The sequence below is a fragment of the Lethenteron reissneri genome, chromosome 15 (assembly GCF_015708825.2).
Source record: "Lethenteron reissneri isolate LAM-NWPU_2019-01 chromosome 15, ASM1570882v1, whole genome shotgun sequence".
Classification (NCBI taxonomy): Eukaryota; Metazoa; Chordata; class Hyperoartia; order Petromyzontiformes; family Petromyzontidae; genus Lethenteron; species Lethenteron reissneri.
The window spans coordinates 4722535-4744853 of NC_083793.1; the positions used below are offsets into that span (position 1 = coordinate 4722535).

Sequence of the window (22319 nt, forward strand, 5' to 3'; positions counted from 1 at the left end):
ACCAATTATTGTGCAGGCAAGTAAATCCCACCTTCAAATGGCACTTTCACTTCATTTGACGAAGCCCAGCTCTGGAAGTTTACAAGGAAAAGTCTGCGTGGCTCAGGGGGCAGAGCACCAGAGGTCGCAATCGGGTACCCGATACCCGTACCCTACCTGATACCCGGCTACCCGTACCCGGCCGGGTACGGGTTCGGGTACCCGTTTGCGACCCTGGTGCGGCCGGGTACGGGTACGGGTAGGCCGTGAGTCACTGGTGAGTAACCGTTTGTCACTCATTTCCCAACGTCTTGTCTCGTCTCACAATTTAAGTTCCTAGAATCAACCCACCCGCGCCTGCAACATGGCTTCATCCCAGAGGTCGCAATCGGGTACCCGTAACCGTACCCTACCCGATATCCGGCCGGGTACGGGTAGCCGGGTATCGGGTAGGGTACGGGTACGGGTACCTGATTGCGACCCTGGTGCGGCCGGGTACGGGTAGGCCGTGAGTCACTGGTGAGTCACCGTTTGTCACTCATTTCCCAACGTCTTGTCTCTTCTCACAATTCAAGTTCCTAGAATCAACCCACCCGCGCCTGCAACATGGCTTCATCCCAGAGGTAGCAATCGGGTACCCTACCCGATACCCGGCCAGGTACGGGTAGCCGGGTATCGGGCAGGGTACGGGTACGGGTACCCGATTGCGACCCTGCTGCGGCCGGGTACGGGTAAGGAATCAAAACCCGTTTGCGACCTCTGCAGAGCACTGAGCAGGCACCAAAAAAATCCTGGGTTTGAATCTGGGTTTCAGCCACCCCGCGATGAAACAGGTAATTAGGTGCAGCGAGTTGATGGCGTCAGCCTGATCAGCAGTGGCCACGCGAAAATGGTCACATCAAGTTGTCTTTTTAAATCCTTTATATTAAGTCCGCGTGCTTGCTTAGGACCGTGCAAATCTTTCGCTCGTTTTTAAATCTTTTATATTAAGTTCGCTTGCTTGCTTGCTTGCGTGCTTGCTTGCTTACGACCGTACAAATCTTTCGGTCGTTTTTTAACCCACTTCCCATGATCCAATCGAGCTGACATTTTCCACACAGACTCGTTGTGCGTGACAATTTATTTTCGTGAAATTTTTTTTCCAAAAATTTTACACAGTTTAGAGAAATATATATATATTTAATTACCAATTGCTTAATGCTGGCAGACAATCATCTGACCCATAGGTGGCAGCCATCTCAAGCCAGAGGACGAGAGGACTCTAGCCGCCACGCATATAAAGGATTTAGAGTGAAAAACTTTGTTTTTACGGGTTAATTTTTTATAACCTGAATCTCCTCCTCATAACCACCACCGTTACCGAAAGAACCAAGAAAATGAACCACCGTTACTGTTTCCTCTTCATATTCTCATCTAGCTTTCACTCATTCCCCATTCATTCAATCCATTCATCATCATTTACCATCATCAATTTATCTTTCACCGAATTCACGCATCATAAATTTGCCCCCATTGCTTCCTCTTATCTATTTCATTCACCTCATCTCCACCATTACATTCACACGTTGTTGTACCGTTGTTAATTATTTGTAAGGCGTCATGGTTAAGGAGCTGTATAAATTCCGTTAAGATAAGGTTTGGTAACATTCCAGTTGTAGTTATACTATGAAAAAATAGCATCTTGTTTTGCTGCCACGAAATGAACATGCCTCGAAGCAGGATTGCCTAACACGCAGGGCATTTCACTGCGATGTTGCAGCATTCCGGACGGACGCTTCATCTCATTCACAGGTTTATGAGTGGCAAAAAAATGAAAAGTGAACGAATAGAATGAACTGCAAATTAACGGTCAACTTGGGCAGCCTATTCATCCGATTCTGCGGCTGATCAACATTTCGCGGAGTGACTTTCTGCTGTCGACGTAGGAATTTCCAGTCAAGTAAAAAGCCCCATGACCTTTGAGTCAAAGTGATTTCCGGCTCCGATGAGCATTGAGGGCGTGCTCATCTCCCGTTTACAGCCGGCGGTGAATATTCTACGTGGCTATGCTGGGGTGGAGTCTAACCACAGTAAGCCCACAATGTTGTGTATATTTTATCGACCCCCCAGAGTTATGATGGGCTGTCAACCCCCAACCACGATATGAACTCGCAAACCTTCCATTGTTCGAGCGAACATGCGAGCACGTTCGCTCTAACACTCGGCCAGCTGAGCAACACGAAACACAATAGGCAAACAACACGGCAATAATTATAATAACTACTCCCCTTTCTGTTCATTTCATGCATTTGAATGCAAATTAATGGTCTAAGTAATTCACACACGAGGGGGGATAATTATTGTTGTTTAACAGGGGAACACAAATGAGCTGTGCCATCACGCAGCATCTGACGCCCGAGTGCCTAGCTTTAGAAACATCAAATCAATGAGTTGATGATAACGAGCTTTGGCGTGCGTAGAAAAAAAAAATCCTTTACACAACAGGACTCTAAAAATGTGCAACGTGCACACGCAAGCACCACGCGAGCCCAACAGCGGTCAGTGTCGTTTACGTAAACAAGTAGGCACTTGTGCAATCCCTCAGCGACGAATTGATTCGTAAGCATATGCTACGGGGAAGCTTTTGTCAGATGCCCAGTCGCAAAAAAGACCTCCACGGAGACAGAGAGCTCTTTGTCCGCCCGCCAGCGTGCCGCGACAACGTAACAGAAAAAAAACCCCAAAGAGACTTCTTGACGATTTCACAACAACAACAACCGCCATTCGCCACTAAGTGGCGGTGATGTCACCACGACGCTTGTGCCAGGCCATGTGCACCTTGAGGCCACGTGAAGTGTCGAACGCCCGCTGGCAGGAGGTCACGGGGCAGACCCAGGTGCAGAGGTCGTAAACGGGTTTTGATTCCTTACCCGTACCCGGCCGCACCAGGGTCGCAAATGGGTACCTGTACCCGGCCGGGTACGGGTACTCGTTCCCTACCCGTACCCTACCCGAAATGAGTGACAAACGGTTACTCACCAGTGACTCACGGCCTACCCGTACCCGTACCCGTACCAGGCCGCACCAGGGTCGCAAATGGGTCGGGTATCGGGTAGGTAACGGGTATCGGGTACCCGGTTGCGACCTCTGCTCAAGTGCCACGGGTCGACTGACTGAGATGACCGAGATGACATTCATACCGGTGTGGCGGACCGGTCCCGATAAACGCAAGCGAGATTTGGCCGTTCAGCAGACGGCCCCCCGCTCCCCCCCTCCAAGGTCCGGGACATTTCCCCGTAATGGATTTACGACGCACATGTCGCATTGCTTACCCTTCTCGTGTGCTCCTCGGCTCCTGGACAGACGCAGCGTGAGCACACACGCATCTCCGTATCGGGTAGAGCAGCAATTATTTGTAAAAACAAAACGGGGCCTATTTCTGAATGTAGTTGCCATTTGAGAGCGGTGGCCGATAGCCGATGTCTCCCGTTATCGCAGCGCGAGGTATAATGCGTTTGTCTCCTTTCACCTTGCGCTGTAAAGGCTCTCTGTGACACTAAATGTGCAAATTAATTCATATTTATAATAAATGTATTAATATCCTCAAAGAAATATTGATATTAAAAAAATAGAACGTTAAATATTTAAAAAAATAATATAAATACATCATATATAACACGACTTTGCTCCTCGGTTGAGAGCATTTTATTCCTTCACTCCAATTCTGTAGAAGTATTTGCCCAAGGCTCTCAGACTTGCAAATCGTCAATATTTTTAATCTCATCTTCAAGCTTTTTTTTTCCTGGCCTTTGTAAAATAAAAAATTTCCGCCCAATCTCCAGTTGCTATTGTTTTTTTGCTTTGTCATATGTTTGTATATTTTATGTTTTATATATTTTACAGCGTTTTGGGGCATTTGCTTTTGTGAATGGCACCGTACAAAATAAGTGCTATTATTATAAAATAATAAATGTAAATCAGTTGCCAGAACGGATTGTGGGTAATACATTAATAACGTAATAAACAGACAACAGTCTGTTTGAGGGTAGTCACCCCCTACAAGGGAAAATATAAATCCTGTTTCTTGTAATATTTATATCTCCCAACAATTCCCCACATTAGCAGGTCACTCAAGCTCTTCAAAGTTAGAGTTTAGTCTCGTGTCGACCCCATTCACAACACTATCATGTAAACATTGAAATTAACGACATTTCAGTCCATCGGCGTATTGGCCATCCAGACTCCAGCTCCTTTTAAGCAGCCAAACCACGGACTGGTATCAACTTTCTGAGTCCCATTGCCATCAGTGTGGCTTGTTTTTGTTTAATCCTCTGCTGATAGAATGCAACCATATTATACTATAGCATCACCATCGTTGTTTTATCCACAGATGCGCTTTTGCGGCCGTCTGGAACGTTCTTCCTTCCGATATTAGGAAGCCACTGGAGCAATGCACTTTTAAATCTACATTGAAAACTCACTTCTTTACAACAGATTTTTGCCTTTAGTTTGTTGTCCTTACCCCGCACCCCCGATTAGCACGGTTGGCTATGTACGGTGCGAAAGCAGTTCAACATACAATACGTGCATACCCAGGTGAAACATGGCCTTATCACGTGCTTGTACATTACCGTATACATCGCGTTAAAGTGTAACCACACCTCATGATGCTGGACAGAAACAGTGGGAATACTAAGTGTAGACAGAGGCAGTTAGGTATTTGCAAATGGAAGAAAAGGAAGGTTTGAACCTGGACTAGAACAAGGGTGGGGAGTCCACAGTAGGGCCAAGGGAAGGGAGGTGTTCTTACTTACAAACTAAACTACTAAACCATTTTTTTTATTTTACGAGGTAAGGCTCACTGAGCTATATAGCTCTTTTTCAGAAGCGACCTGACCACAAATGATAGCTCAACGAAGTGGCTTACGATGTGGAAATTTATAGCGGCCAAACATTGTAGACACACGTTGATTCTAAATGTGGAGGGGGAAAAAAACCCGGACGATCCGGAGAAAAATCCACGTGACCAGGGGGGGAAGAGAGGGGGAGAGAGACACGCAAACTGCAAATATACAGGCATCAAGGTTGGGATCGAACCCACGAACCTCCTGCACACCGGGCGAGGCAGTTAACATCTCACCACCGTGGCACAATTTGTTTCAGCCCTTCCACTGCGCTACCTTTCTAGGCAGCAAACATCGGACTGCTTTTTTGTGAATCAGAGACGGATACTTCCATCGACGCGTCCCACCAAAGCGCCTGTGCTTTTCTTAGCGGCGAGTAACAACGTCTCAGATTCAGCATTTCCACAGTGGTCATCCGATCTGCTCATTCCTCCCGTTTTCCTTTCCCTACTGGCGTGGGAATTGCGCATTCCTGCTGGATCCTGTTCGAAGCGTTTGAAATCGAATAGGATTTGATTGGAAGCCTGCCGAGGACAGACGGCTCCCCCCCTCCGGATGCAGTTCGTGGGTCACGTTTCGTACCCGTGTTTTTACTTAACTCAGTTTACGTAGACACAAGTGTTTTGCCTGTTGAAGACTTTGTTTGCAATTCGTTTTAACGCAATGTGTGTGGGGGGGGGGGGGTGGACGTGGAATGTACAACTGTCCGCATGCCATATTGCTTTGAATAGCTTCATTTTCTCTGGGAACCACAGTGTAGAGTACAGTCTTCGATAACGGCTCAGCTCGTTGTTCCTGCTTTCGCAGCTCTGAACAAGGACACTTGCCCAAAGCGTCAACCTACTGCTCTCCGTTATAGCCTGCTCAATATCCGGCCACGGATAACATCGGTGGCAAGTGGTGTCTCAACCGGTCACCCCCTTAACCAACCGCACTGTCTAGCACGGTGAAGAATGGTCAAGCCAACCCCACGACCAACATGGCATCTAGCATGGGATTAGTATTGTTGTTTCGATTTAAAGCTTTCGTGACTGCAGGGATTCATCTTCTTGGTTCTTTAGATAAAGTCACGTAGAAGGGAAGTAATAAAATAATAAAATAAAAATAATAAAATAATTCTCACGACGTTTCGGCCACAACGCAAGCAGCCGTCCTCAGGTGAAAACCAGGTCTGTCGAGGCGACAGCGTCATTCAGACCTGGTTTTTACCTGAATGACGCTGTCGCCTCGACAGACCTGGTTTTCACTTGAGGACGGCTGCTTGCATTGTGGCCGAAACGTCGTGAGAATTATTTCATTATGTTTTATTTTTATTATTTTATTACTTCCCTTCTACGTGACTTTACCGAAAGAACCAAGAAGAGGAGTATTGTTGTTGTTATTAAGGAAGAGTTACTGACAGACGTGGCAATGTGTGTATGTAGTTGTGCACCATTCACTGGGTTTCCATTAAGAAGAGCAATAACTCAATTCGCTCACGCAAAAATGCAGTGTTTTTATTTCGAATAGCCTGGGAAATGTATCCGTTGTCCAAAACAGAACTGTCTCTCTTTAACAGCCACGGTTTGCATGCTGTGTGCTTGGATTTATGCGCCGTTGTTTTTTTCTACAGTAGCGTCCCCGATCATAACCTCACGAAATGGAATCCGCCATGTCACCGTGACACACATCCACCGCTTATTGAAAGCAATTATTCAACAAAACGGGGGGGGGGAGGGTGGGTGTAGACACTTTCATCGTATTGTTGCTGAAGGAGATCCCGTGTGCATTTGTATCCATGTGCCTGGACGGGCCTCGTGTCGAGCCACTGCCGGATGAGGGCCTAACGAATTCACACGTGGGTTGGTTGGGAGATTATTCGATCACACTTCTCAATGCTCAGTTTAATATGTAGTAGGCTTTTGCGACCAATATCATCCATAATACAGGTTTTTTTTCTGGGGGTTAGATCACAAAAATATAAATGTGTCGTTAAACCCTTCACAACCCTACACAGCCAACTAGTAAGGTTTTTCACGTAAACAGAACGTGCCAATTCGTCACTAGTACAGCACACCGGCGTGTTGGAGAGCCAAGCCACAACATTTACAATCGGAGTACGACGTTTCGCCAGAAATTACACCTAGATTCATCAGACGCCGAAGGTGGGAGGCGTAGAGGCAAGGGGCACAGAAGTACAGCACAACGACCGATTCTGCTGCAGTGCCCTCTGCTACCCACAACACAGCCCACTTTATCCGGTCCATTCAAGATCGATATCGAATGACTTTCCAACTCAACTTTCATTCAAATCAACAGCATTCACTCGAATTGCCAAATGTGCATTGGTAACCAGATAGCTGCCAAAACAGCCCGTTATATATTTATATTATACGCGTGTGCGTGTTTCTGAGGACAGCGGGAGTTTAATGGAGCGACGAGAGACTGGATGCGTGAGTTTCTCTCCCTGCCGGCCGGCCGACGATGTGTCTTGATAATTGGTTTTTTACCCTTCTATCTGGCAACAAAACTGACACCTTTTTTACAAGGAGTCATGTTTGCATAGACCACAATACCTGCAGTCATAATGCAAACAAAAAACATAATTCTGATAATGTATGCACTGTCCTTGAAGTTCATTGGTCCACACCCGAGACAGCTTTCCTTAGAGCCTAGTCTCACATGGTGTTGGACCAGATGATGCCAAAAGGCGCACAACTCAAAGACAATGACACCATCAGAGTATGAGAGCTCGGGGTAAACATTTACACCATTGGAACCTCATTTGCCAGTAAAAAATATGATAATTGATTTTTTACCCTTCTATCTGGCAACAAAACTGACACCTTTTTTACAAGGAGTCATGTTTTTCTTTTGCATTATGACTGCAGGTATTGTGATCTATGCAAACATGACTCCTTGTAAAAAAAGGTGTCAGTTTTGTTGCCAGATTGAAGGGTAAAAAAACTATTATCATATTTTTTACTGGCAAATGAGGTTCCAATGGTGTAGACGTGTGTCTGCTCCTGCTGCTGCGACTCGGGGAACTCCAAATGGAAATGTAAAAAAAAAATTTTGCCTCCTCCGTTGTTGTCCCAAGTGTCAAGCCCGCACCCATGCTCGGGGAAGCGTGACGAGTGGGTCAGTTGTTGACAGAGGAGAAGCAATTTTTTTTAAAAGAGAGTGCCCCTAACAAGGGGCGCAATGATCAAAGAGGAGATGGGGACCTCTGCTTGTCCGTCACAGAGTGCTACATAAAACAGACACCCCCACCCCTACCCCTGGCCACTTCCTCCAGCCACTTCCAATGCCCTTTGGAGGGACGAAACAAAAACCTGTTTTGGCAGACCAGGAATTGGCCTTGACTTAATAAAACGAGCAACCACTTGACCGTGCGTAACGTGACACGCGTTGTCCCACAATGCTGTTCGTATGTCCTTGAGTGTACACCTTGCAGAAGAACATCATAACCCCCCAAAAATATATATATAACTCTAATTACCGTACAGTGAGTTAGTTTTATTAAATTAAAATAACTCATTCGTTTTAGGGGTTTATTTTGTGTACATTTATTTTTCCTGAGCAGGCAGACGAAAGGCCGGCTTACAATGGGGTTGCCGCCTCTGAAGGAATGTATCACGGGAAGAATATCTCACAATGAACTCGAAACCTTATTAAATAATAATAATAATAGTTCAATTTGTAACGCGCGCAAATTTGCAGGCGTAGTGGCCGCAACTCAGAGGCACGGAGCCAAGCTCAAAATCGCTCGAAAGCGCGTGGTTGTAGAGGTGAGTTTTTAAGTGTCTCTTGAAGGAGGCGATTGAGGTGATTGCTGCGAATGTGCAGAGGGATATCGTTCCAGACTGTTGGGGCTGCCACCGAGAAGCGGCGCATAGACATGACCATCCTGGATCTTGGTATCAAGAGGAGGTCGTGAGTCGCGCTGCACAGACATCTTTCTCCCGGCTTTCGAGCGACACCGAGCTTGGCTCCGTGTCGCAGAGTCAGTGTCATAATCATACACGCCAGTGAAACAGTGTGCGCCATTACAGTGTGTAATAGGACCCATTCTTTGACCCATTCTATTCTATTCCCATGACCGTGGACATTAATTGACCAAAGAAAGTTAAATTAACGACTGAAAGAAGACTACCGTAACTTAATGAAGCTATTACTCTAGCCAAGGCGCTGCGCTTCTGAATAAGAGCTATATAACTTACTAGGCCTTATCTGGTAAAATAACAATTAATTAGTTTAGTAGGTTAGTTTAGTTTGTAAGTAAGGAACCTCCATTCCCCCAGCCATCCATGCTGCGAACTCCCCACCATTATTCTCGTTTAGGTTAGAACATTCCTTTTCTTCCATTTGCAAATGACTGACTGCCTCTGTCGACACAATTCATATTGCTAATGTTTCTGTCCAGCATCTTGAGATGTGGTCACACTTAAACGCCATATATATTGGTACTGGCAAAGGAGGTCCCATGATGTAAAATACTGAACATCTCAACATTGTTTTGCACTGTGCAAGATGGATCCGAGCTGCCTCAAGCACGTGATCAAGCCTCGTTTCACCTGTGTACGTTTTTATGTTGAACCCTTTCGCACCGTATGTGGCCAACCTTGCTAATCGGAGGTACGGAGGAAGGATAACAAGATATTTTTTGCATCATTGTTACTCGAAGTGGGGAGAACCGCATGTTAAACTAAAACATTTTTTATTTTACGAGGTAAGGCCCACTGAGCTATACAGATCTTTTTCAGAAGCGACCAGGCCACAAACGATAGCTCATGTGGAAATTTATTGCGGACAAATGCTCTAAAAGCATGTTCCTAAATGCGGAGAGGGAAAAACTGGAGGACCTGGAGAAAAATCCACGCGAAAGAGACACGCAAACTCCAAATATACAGCAGGTTTCAGGGTCGGGATCGAACCCGCGACCTCGTGCATAGCAGGCGAGGTAGTGAACATCTCGCCACCTGCGACATAGTTCTGGAGTGGTGAATTATTGAGCAACTCAACAATGAATAACTTTCAGATTTTTCCAGGAAAGCTACGTATAAAAAAGTGGAGGATTCTGGGAAAAACAGAAGCAGGTGGCAAGCCTGGCTCGGAACAAAATCTTGCAACAACAACAACGACAAAAAAATGCGTTTAAGCGGCACAAAATTCACGACAGCTCTAAGCGACACACAAAACGTGCACGCGCGCACGTTCTTCCAGATAACAAGACATTAATTTGGATTACGATCTAAAATTGCTCAAGTTCTCTAACGCAATTAAAATAAGTTACCGCGCTTAGTCTATGGGAAGAAAAAAAAAACCAGATAGTTTGAAACTAAAGAGATTTGTGCAGTTTTTCATTCTTTCTAGATTTGAAGTTTTCGTGACTGCAAGGATTCATACTCTTTGGTTTTTTTCGGTAAAGTCACGTAGGTAAAAAATTAAATGAAAAAACAACTAAATTAAATCACGACGTTTCGGAGGCAACAATAGCTTCCGTCTTCAGGTGTAACCGTCACAGCTAAATTACTGTATCACAGTAATTACTGTATCAAAGTAATTTTGCTGTATCACAGTAATTTTGATAGTCATTTTGCTGTGACGGTTCCACCTGAAGACGGAAGCTTGTGTTGCCTCCGAAACGTCGTGATTTTTCATTCTTGTGGACGATTCGACTTGGGACGAGGCGGCGACAGATAGACTAAAGTCCTTTTGCCACTTCCAGAAATATTTTGTGCCCGCTGAGCAAACTGTATAGACCCTCTCCCCATCCAAGGATAATTTCCCAAGGCGGGAATCTGACCCGGAGTTCATAAAGCCGAGTTTGTGCCCCCTGGACTATTTCATGGCTTCAATGGGGCGACGGTGTGCGGATGGAAATTGTGAAAAGGCCGCAAATCTAATTTGACTTGCGTGGTCGTAATCTCATGAGCGCGGATGAATTAATTATTTCTGGGGCAGTGTCGGTGGCTGTGCAAACCGCGAGTAATTGCAACCCAACCCCTCCATGCGCCTCTCACGCACCGTCACTGTTTGCCCACGCCAGGGCCTACAGTTGTTACTACTCTGATAGTGCGCTGTTTTTGAATTGTGCGCCTTTTGGCGTCATCTGGTCCAACACCAATGGAGACTAGGCTCTAAGAAAAGCTGTCTCGGGTGTGGACCAATCAACTTCAAGGACAGTGCAAATTATTGTCATTATCAGAGTTGTTTCTTTTTGTTTGCATTTTGACTGCTCGTGTTGTGGTTATTGCAAACATGATGCCTTGTATAAAGGTGTCAGTTTTTGTACCAGTTGAAAGGGTAAAAACCTATTTCTACAATCCTTGACTTTGCTCATTTACAACCGAGCATTAAAAAAAACATGAAAATACGTGCATTGTTAAAGCTCTCTTGCTTCAGGACTGTGGCTCCTGGCTCGGCGCAAACATCGCGTCATCAAAACACTTTCTCTCCATGGTTCTGCGTTTGTTATTATTATGCGCTCACACGCTGCCGCAAGAAAATTAATGCAAACAAGTCGTACTGTAATCGTATTTAGCCAGCGGCGCCACACGTTCCACACACGTCCCAAATGCTGGCAATACCCAGGAAGGTCAGAGCATTAAATAACCCTGGCATAAAGAACAAAGCATGCCTCATTGCGGAACCCTGCCCATTGAGCACGCCTCCATTTGCGGTGGTAAGTCTTTATCAAGCAATGCTATGTGGCCTTGGTAAATGAGCCGTAGAAGGGGAGAAGAATTTAAAACGTTACTGACGGCCGATTAGGACTTTCAAATGCCCTTTGTAGCGGGCCCACACATTGTCATACACCTTGGCGTTTCAAATCATCATCAGCCGCTGCTGGAGGAAGGCCTCCCCAAGTAGCTGCGCCAAGCTCTCGCGCTCCTGCGGTGAAGTCATCCGCCCAGCACCAGCACGCGATCCGATCTCACCACGCCAACTCCTCGGTGGAGGACATTCGTCTCGGACGCGTTCTAAGTCCCTGGCTTCCACTCCGTTAATATTCTCTGTCCATCGGCCAAAGTTTGTTTTGGTCGGTTGAAAAAGTGTTCCTCTATTAGCCGACGAGTGATAAAAGATGCCTGTATCGTTTGCAAGCCATTTCAAAGAGGTAGGTCTCATTTTGGTTGAAGACTATTGAATATGATGTTTCGGGCTGGATATGGCCCATTGGCTATAAAAGGTTCAGCACCCATGGGTTCCAGAATTCTGCACTCAATTCTGTCTGCCGAGAAAGGTTAAGGCATCAATTTAGAATCCAACTGTTATCAACAATGAGTGTTACCATTGTTTAATATTTATCAGATACCGTCTGTACATAAACACATACGTGGAATTACTGTTAAGTACTGGCACTTTCATATGATTACATTACGATTTTAAGCCAATGAAAAGACCAGTGGGTGTATTTCTTTTAGAAGAGCGAAAAAGGCAGTCAGTCATAAACAAAGGACAAAAGAAAGGCCAACATTGCAGATACAACTAAGTATGAAATACATGACATTTAAAATATATAAAGAAAAATGTTTCTCTACAATACCGTTTTCAATGTTAGATATATAAAGTGGTTCTGCTTTGAAAAAAAAAGGTGTGTACGAGAAGTGTTAATCGGCAAATCAATAAATGTGCATAGAACAGAACATAACACCGGTCCAAACAAAATTTGGCATCACCATCCTTTAACCCTGTTTGCATCGACGTTATACAGCCACACGCACAACAGGCACGGCAAACGATTAACAAATCTGTATCAATTATTTGTAATGCCATTCGGTGACTTCATCATCCACCAATTGGATGTACAAAGCGGAGGTCCACTCAATTAACCCGTGCCAAGGGGAACTTTTGATCTCTGACGCAGCGCTGTTACAAAAACGTGCTCACCGGGGAAAACTGAGAGGACACAAATCAAATTTCCGTGCTTGGCACGAACGGTTTCGCGCGCGGTGGGAAACATTCCGCGGAAGGATGTTTGCTCCACCACGAAAATAAATGTAGGCGACTAAACAAAGTGTTGGGCTCGTGTGATTGGATGAGAGGAGCAAGCCTCTACCGTGTGGCCTGAAAATGAAAAGCAACAACTTGCAGCATGTGTGTGTATGTGTGTGCAATACAAATTTTTGACTATCAACGTATTATTTCAAACTATTTTTGTTTCACCAGGTAAGGGCCCGCTGAGCTGTATAGCTCTTGTTCAGAAACGACCTGGCCACCAGTGATAGTTCAACGAAGCATCTTATCACCACCGGAAAAGCAGTGGTGTTGTTTTTTGTTGATTAAACCCGATTTCAGAGCGTCTTGGCTCACAGGGTAATTCAAAATAAACAACTACTCCGACTATCATGTGGAAATTTACAGCTGCCAAATACTCTAAACACGTGATGTTGATTCTGAATGTGGAGGGGAAAACCGGAGGACCTGGAGAAAATTCCACGCGACCACGGGGAGAGAGCACATGCAAATTCCAGGGTCAGGATCTAACCGAAGACCTCCTGCATACCAGGCAAGGTAGTTAACATCTCCGAGCCACCGTGGCTTTAGGCGATAAGAGCACTGAGCTGTCATCGCCGGGTTCCTGGGTTCCAACCCGGGCTGGGGAATTTGAAGCAGCTGTGTGACTCAGAGGTCAGAGGTCAAAGCACATAAGTCCTCGTCAATCGGTGAGATTGTGGATTCCAAAATCGGCAGGCACCCGCCACGCCGGGGAACCGGCTTCTCCCATGCAGCAGGCCAGGTCGCCAATGACTTTGAGCGTTACACTCCACGTGGTTTTGCACTTTATTTGCATAACTTCACGATCGTGAGACAAAGCCCCGCTGGTGGGTGCAGGGCAACAAATACCACTTGAAGGATTTATCAGGAATCCCGTGAATATCTCTTCCGCGATCAATCTCTGACACGTGCGACACGCTGCGCTGCTGACATTCTCAATTGTTGGACCAGAGTCGAACACACAAGGGTTGTTACTCCTCTGTGAGCGTTCCGAATGGACACTTTTAATGTCTCATGGCACGACACCAGCAGTACAATTGGAATACATTGCCGAGGGGGTGGAGGGGGGGGGAGACTGATGAGTTTTTTCAATCGTAAAACAAATTGTGTGCGCGACAGCTAACGACTGCACACGCGCGCTTTGCAGCCAGACGCTGCAGCACACTCTCATGCAGGTTTCCAGGCACGTGTCTATGTGTTATTGAAGGCGCAAACTCTTGTTAACTCTCTTCTCACGCAACACAACTTGAAAGACAAAAACGTAGAAATATATATAAGAGCCCTGGAAAAAGTTGCAAGGGATGCACGATTATTAAGCGACTAGGGGTTGTTCGGGGGCGACTGCGGTGCGCCTCGCAACCATTACGGCCTTCGGCCAGGAAAGTCACAAAAAAATTGCACACGAACGACGCATTCACGTAAGCACCCGATGCTCGGTTTTGAAGTTTTAAAATGAAACATCTTTAAATTGTATTAAGAACTTATATAATTTTACATCTAGAAGATTTCATTGAAAAGGACATTTCGTGTGAATTTTCTCTCGTCGTTAAGAAGATGGCCTTGCTGGGGGTCCGGTTCGATGCGGACTTTCACCCGTTTGGGATTGCGGGATCTAGCTAAGGCGACATAGAGCTGCTGGCCGTGCGAGAAGACCGCCATCTGCAGATCGATTCCAACGTAATCGAACGTCTGTCCCTGCGCCTCCATCGTTCATGCAGGGGGCGCGTAGGTTTGCAGCGCGCCCTGCATGAAAACGACGGAAAGTGGAGCGTTCATCACAGATAAAGTTGTGCGCTTATATAAGAGTATGATTATACAGATTTCAAGATTTTTTTTTTCTGCAGGGAAGAAACAAACGACGTGGGGAAAAAAATTACAAACGATTTCGTAAGCATTTTGACTCAACGAATTAAGTACGTACGTACGTCGAACTTCTTTCGCACCGTACGTAGCCAACCGTGATAATCGGAGGCGCGGGGGAAGGACACCACACATTGCACTACAATCACCAACATATACCCTGAAGGCTTGCAGACGAAATAACAAAAATGCCACGGTGAATGAAGGTGCAGCCCAACAATTGTTCACGCCACTGCCGACAGAAAGCACCTCCACTCAAGGGAGCATCAGAGAGCCCCTCTGGAGGACCTGGCCTACCCACACTGGCCAGACGCCTTGGAAGACGTGGGAGACTACCCACGCTTCACCCCACCCCACACGCGACCTTGCCAACTTGACTGTGGTGCACCCATTTATACTTTTGGATAGACAGGGGATTATGCGGTGGATTTAAACCAATGCGGAATATAATTTGCGTTGAATAATAACAGTGCTGCTGAGAAAGCATGGACATTCATGCAAGATCCATGTCGTATGGTCTCTTGGGACATTCATTCATAAGGTTTTAAAATCACATACAAAAGCCTAACTCCTGTCCGCAAACACGTGCAATCACATTGGATCATGAAAACCTGAAATGCTTTTCTTCACGTAAATCGCACAACACAAACATCTTAAAGGAAACGTGTGTGGCGGAACACGGCTGTTTTGTACTGTCACGCCAGCAGGTATGATTAAGGGTTAAAAATTGTAGCCGGAGAGTTTTCTAATTAAAAGAACAGCACGCTGTAGTTGGGAAGATAATTATAAGGCAAATAAAACATTGGGCATGTATCATTCCGTCATTAAAGTTAGCAGCGGGATGCAGCGTAATGAGAATTCGGTGTTCCAAATGGCAAAGGCTGGTAATCCCACCAAGATCTTCTTGGTTCTTTCGGTAAAGTCACGTAGAAGGGAAGTAATAAAATAATAAAAATAAAACACAATAAAATAATTCTCACGACGTTTCGGCCACAACGCAAGCAGCCGTCCTCAGGTTGCGTTGTGGCCGAAACGTGAGAATTATTTTATTGCGTTTTATTTTTATTATTTTATTACTTCCCTTCTACGTGACTTTACCGAAAGAACCAAGAAGATGAATCCCTGCAGTCACGAAAGCTTTAAATCGAAATTTTATTATGTTTTATTTTTATTATTTTATTACTTCCCTTCTACGTGACTTTACCGAAAGAACCAAGAAGATGAATCCCTGCAGTCACGAAAGCTTTGAATCGAAATCCCACCAAGAGTTGGGTTTCCGCAAGGTGGCACAGCAACACAACCAGCAAACGTATCAACAGAAGATGCTAAATCAGCAAGTTAAGCATGACACGCAGTAGGCTTTCGCGACCAATATCATCCATAATATAGGGGTTTTTTGGGGGGTTATATCGCGTAAATATAAATGTGTCGTTAAACCCGCCACCACCCGACACAACCTATTTAGTAAGGTTTGTCACGTAAACAGAACATGCCAATTCGTTACTAGCAAATTCACAACATTTACAATCTGAGTACAACGTTTCGCCAGTAATTACAACGTCGCACTCAGATTGTAAATGTCGTGGCTTTGCTCTCCAACGCACCGGTGCACTCTACTCGGAACGAATCGGCACGTTCTGTTTACGTGACAAACCTTACTAATGGGCCGTGTCGGGTGGTGGCGGGGGGTTTAACGACACTTTAATATTTACGCACCCAAAAACACCTATATTATAGTAGTTAAGCATGTTTACGACCATCAGTGGCACAGCGAACGAGTGTGCATGTCGGTGCAACTGCTCCAGTAGCCATGAGGCTGGAAGGGGCCCAGGCACTGGACTATGAAGAAGGAGAGAGCCCCCCCAGTTCATGGCTTGCACCAGGGGTCCATGGTCAGCAACGACAAGCTACCGATTACACAGGGCGCCACGGTGGCGAGATGTTAACTACCTCGCCTCGTATACAAGATGTCGTGGGTTCGAGCCCGACCCGGACGCCTGTATATTTGGAGTTATCATGTTCCGTTTCTCCCCGTGCTTTTGTGTATTTCTATCTAGATTTGAAGTTTTCGTGACTGCAGGGATCAATACTCTCTGGAAAGAACCAAAGAGTATGTGTGGATTTCTCTCCGATTTTCCCCACCACATCATTTAGAAGCATGCGTTTAAGAGTATTTGGCTGCTATAAATTTCCACATCATAAGCCACTTTGTTGAGCTGTCATTTGTGGCCAAGCCGCTTCTGGAAAAGAAGCTCATAGCTCAGTGGGCTTTACCAGGAAAAATAAGATAGTTTAGATGAATGTGTATATGTTCTTAGTGATATCCTTAACTTTCCTATACTGGGCACTCCTATCGTGCTTTCGTATTGTTGTTGCAACGGTCTGACAATCTGTAAAAAAAGAGCTTTATCGCTCATCGGATTGCTCCAGTATAAATAAAGATTCTGATTTTGATTTAGAAGCTACAAAAACTATAAAGCATGGTCGCTATCCAAGAAAGAGCTGAGCTGCAGCAGCAGCAGCACACAAATGAATGTAAATCCACTTACGGAAGTAAATGTGTAATATGACCCAGTCTTTTCTATTCCCACGACCGTGGGCATTAATCGACCAAAGAAAGTTAAATTAACGACTGGAAGATGACTAAATTCACGGAGTTGTTACTCTAGCCAAGGCGCTGCGATTCAAAACCGTGTCTTTATCCGTTGTTGCTTGCTACGCTTCCACGACTGTTCGACACAAGGCCCCAGGCTTGGAACAACCCATCATGGCTCTTGAAGCAAATTTGTCACGTGGCTCTTGACGCCATGAGCCTTTGTGGGTTTAGTAGCCTTAGTCCATGTAGCTAAATCCATCCCCAAGCCCACTCCACTCCTCCCTTCCCTTTGTGGTCAGATGCATTTATGTAGAACTTATTTCGCACCGTGCGTAGCCAACTGTGCAAAGAAAAAAGTCTATTGTGACTTTTTTATTCACAAGGTTTCACTTATGTAACTTGCTGACTTGCCCATGCTGGACATCTGTGAAAAAAGCTTCATAGCTCATCGGATTCCTCCTCTAGTCTAAATAAAGATTCTGATTCTGAACTTACTCGTGGATTCAGTGTCAAAGTGATTTCCTGCTCAAACGGGCATTGGCGTGGTGCTCACCTACTGTTTGCAGCCCTGAGCCAGTGGTGGCAATTCCACGTTCCTATGGCGTGCACGACTGTATCCGTGAGAACAATCCTGTTAACTTCACGACAAAGTAGTACTCAATTTACTGATCCCAGATGGATGATGAGCTGAGTCAAACCCACAAGCAGGATGTGAACTCTCAAAATATGCCGATCGCGAGCCACTCGCTCAACCGCTGAGCCACTTGGATAGATGAATGTACTTTACATGCAAGCAATAATACCTTAAATAACACCAGATTTGAAAGAAAAAAAATGATTTCCATGAGCGGGGTGAACGTTAGGTGGACAAAGATTAAGTGCACCCTAAATATTTAATGGGAAGCATAGTTTAAAGTGAACATACCAACTGGCCTTTGAGACACATTGGTTGCAGAAACTCAGTTGATGCACTACCCTCACCTGATACAGAATCCCCACCTCATGTAATACAGAACGCTCAATCGAACAGACACTCATCCGATGCAAAACCCTGTCGGACACAGAACCTTCAACTAAACTAAACAACTATTTTTATTTTACTAGGTAAGGCCCGCTGAGCTAATGTAGCTCTTTTTTCAGACGCATCCTGGCTGTCACTCTCTCCGTGGTCACGCGGATTTATCATGTGGACATTTATCGCAGCCAAACACTCTTAACGCATGTTTCTAAATGTGGAGGATAAACCCGGAGGAGACCCAGAGAAAAATCCGTGCGACCACGGAGACAGAGAGACATGCAAACTTCAAATATACAGCAGCAGGCGTCGGGGTTGGGATCGAACCTACGACCTCTTGTATACCAGGCGAGGTATTTAACATCTCCTAGCCACCGTGATGATGATGATGATGAGAGAGACACGCAAACTCAAAATATAAAGCAGGCGTCAGGGTTGGTATCGAACCTCCTGTATACCAGGCGAGGTAGTTAACATCTCGCCACCGTGGTGTCCATTATCGGGTGCCTTTCTGTGTGGAGTTTGTATGTTCTCTTCCTGTTCTGCATGGGTTTCCTCTGGGTTTCTGCCCATAACAAACAAGCCATGCAATATAACTAGTATTTTCCAAACATCCCAATTCCAAAACAATACCTGAAAATGGCTGTTGGGATTACGTGCATAGCAACCATCCCTCATACTGCAAAAATACATGGCAGAATTCGGGGATTTTGAAAGAATAATAAGCATATGCAGAAACACTCATCTGCTACAGAACCCCCATCTCATCCTATACATATCTCCTGTCCCATTGGCGAGTCTTAGTTTGATTAACAGTGGATCACTTCCAATGATTCATAACATCTTGCAAAAATACAAAGCAGAATAAAACTACCAAATTAATGATTCATGATCAAACTATGATTCACTAGCGATTGCATACGATTATAAACTTTGCTCATGAGTTGGAACTCTAAATCACGAGCACGCTTACAATATTAACAACATTATATGTGGTCGGTAACCTGCAGAAGCCTTCAATGTGTGTCAGACTTGCAAAAAAATTCACCCGCAAGCCCACCACGTTGAACGGGCCCCCCATCTACGTTGGCATCTTTCTAGTCTATCACGTAGCTTTTTTCGTCAGACCGCGCGAGGCACACAAAGCAAGCGAGCGAGCGAGCGAGCTTCCTTGCTTGAACAAATGAAGCGGTCACTCTCTCACATTCTGCCTCGATTTACAAACAGGGGGAAAGTGGCAGCTTGCTTTACAAGCGACGTTTTTCACTAAATTCCCCTGGACGCACGCGGGCGCGCGCAAACACACACCACCGCAGATTTTAGTCACTGCCACAAGGTAAGCGCCATCAAAGCCTGAAAAAAATCCCCGTCACCTTTAAATCTGCACGCCGAGGTGCTTTTCCCCAGTTCCAATTACTCACGCAGACGCAGAGGCGCTAAATAGTCAAGCTTCAAAGCGCGCGCTCACCGCACGCTTCGTATTAATTTTTTATCGCGTGCGGCACAAGTCACGACAATTTAGTACAGCTTTCCCACTCCAACGTCGTTGTCCTCGCTCGCTCGCTCGCTCCTCTCCACCCGCGATCCCTTCCTCTTACCCTTCACGATTATGTCTTCGGAAGACAAGCGAGCGTTTTTCCAGCATCGCCTCGCCGATCCCATGGCCGTCCGCAGACAGCTGTGACAGCAATACGAGATCCAGGCTCCGTCGTCTTATATAGTTGAAGCATGGTGGGACGCGGTCATGTTTAAGTAACAAGCAGTCGCGGTCAATCATATACAGACAGCTACGGCGTTCCACATTAGGCGCACTGTAAATCTGTACTTTCTATAACTCGTCGGTGAAAAATTACCTCACTTTTTCCTCTCTCTCGCTCGCTCGCTCTCAGCGTTGAACTCCTTTGAATTTGAACGGCGCTGTAATGAATTGTGGCCAGCCCCGCTGCACGGCACACCATTAAGTGCCCCCCTTCGAGACGGGCATCGCAAGCGCCGTTGGGTCGTCGATCTAAGACGCGTCTGCCAACTGTGCGTGCGCTGCAAGAAGGCCTCGGGGATTCGTTGCTATTAATGGCATGAAGCACTTGGCACACTTTCAGCGAGAGCCGACAGCCAACGTGGAGTTTGACTGTGCGAGCTTGATAGACGCAGACAGACAAGATGGGTAAGGAGGGGGAAAATGATACGGGGAGTCATGCACTTAGCAATTTACATCGCTTCTTAGTGATATAACTACGGTAGTCACCTATCAACCTACCCACAGTCAATTGCCTTCCAACGAACCCAACAACCAGCCTACAATAATTCATTAGTCGCCTACCAACCCGCCAAACCTAAATCACCAACCCAAATGCTCACTCATCCAGCCACCCAACCAAATACCTCGTTAGCTACCCACTTGCCTACCCAATGTGATTAATCAAATAATGTTGATTCGTCAGCTCACGGTAGCAATGATCAAATGCATTTGTAATCATCGATGTTTTTTTTACTTGTACACGTTGTACATGAAAATGGTTCATGTAACCTCTGAAGTCATTAATGACAATATTTTAAAAAAATCGCCAATTCTTAAATCAAATCATAGTCGTGGACAAATGGGTGAATCCCAGCCCCTCTAATAAACAGGACGTATAAACCGTACCAAGTCCATGCTGCTATGAGCAAACACGGCAATTATTTTTTCACAAGTTGATGGCCGAGTATTTTCATTTTGGAAATGTTTAAGTTGTACGTACCACTGCCAAATGTATGCCTGGCTCGGTACAACATTACTGCCTTGATGTCATGTTAGATTACATAGTTGGCCTGTGAGAATACACCACTGAAAAGAAGGAGCACAGATTTGTAATGTTCGACTAGGTTTAACGAAAGATTCAAATATAAAATAAAAATGTATCGTACGTTCACTCACAGTTATCGAGTCACATCTCATTAATAAAAAAAAATTGTTATAAACAAATTTCTATTTAAAGCTTTCGTGACTGCAGGGATTCATCTTCTTGGTTGGGCACCGCCTGGTGGTGCCCATTCAGACGCGGTCTTTCCGACAGACCTGTTCTTCACCTGAGGACGGCTGCTTGCGTTGTGGCCGAAACGTCGTGAGAATTATTTTATTATGTTTTATTTTTATTATTTTATTATTTCCCTTCTACGTGACTTTACCGAAAGAACCAAGAAGATGTTGTAAACAAGTATATTATTCTTGGAAATTATTAGTGTATCAAACATCCAAGGAAGTCACTTTCCATCACTAATTTACAGACTGTGTGCACACACTCGTTTACAAACTTGTTTTGGGATGCCTTGGAGCAGTGGTAGAAAAAGCATGTAAGCAGAACTCCGGTGTCTGCAGATTCAATGAATAAATACAAATATATGTTTCCGTCCATCAACCAATTGAATATTGGTCTGGTAAGCAAATGGATCGATGGACTAAAATAAATATTTATATATGTGGCGACTCAGACGAGCATTCTGGTAATATATATGTGTTCTTAATATATATTCTTTGCCTTCAGTACAGTGGGTCGTTTGAACCGTCAGCACATTTACTGCAATTCCCCTTAGCATAGGCATATGGTGACCTACTCCTAGGAAGATTAAGAAATGTAAATTCCCAAGCAATTTAAAAGACTTGAGGCAGTGTCCGCATAACACCATTTAGCTATTACACCCAAATACCTGGAAAGGTTGCAGGAGATTGCTCAATAAAGGTTGAAAATTAAAATCATGGGTCGACTCAGTACCCCTTATTTTTCCAGGGTAGAAAAAAATGAGTATCACTTTGTGGGAAGTCGACAGTGGTTGTCCTAAGAATAGACTTGCCGGTACTACAGAAATATGAAATTCCCACCACTTTCTCAGAGCCGTAAGGGGCCGTCCATAAATGACGTCATGCGATTTTGGACGATTTTTTACCCCCCCCCCCCCTCGACACACGGCGTCACAAAAAGTCAGACCACCCCTCAAATGACGTCATAAAGCTCTGCCCCCCCCCCCC

The 22319-nt window shown here is 45.2% G+C and overlaps 1 protein-coding gene across 10 annotated transcripts in view; it reads right to left on the reverse strand.

The window, feature by feature from the left end:
• The window catches only part of LOC133342611 (glutamate receptor-interacting protein 2-like), a 189862-nt gene that overhangs the window by 61261 nt on the left and 106282 nt on the right, over window positions 1-22319 (reverse strand). The window contains exons 1-2 of one of the 10 annotated variants that reach the window (XM_061551857.1): window positions 20170-20175; window positions 19915-19994 (exon numbers count right to left, since the gene is read on the reverse strand). The exons of the other annotated variants lie outside the window; for them this stretch is intronic. Of the exons in view, the coding sequence (XP_061407841.1) occupies window positions 19915-19978 (64 nt within the window). The 5' untranslated portion in view covers window positions 19979-19994; window positions 20170-20175. Of the gene's footprint in view, window positions 1-19914; window positions 19995-20169; window positions 20176-22319 lie in introns of those variants that run through there. 10 annotated transcript variants of the gene reach the window in all.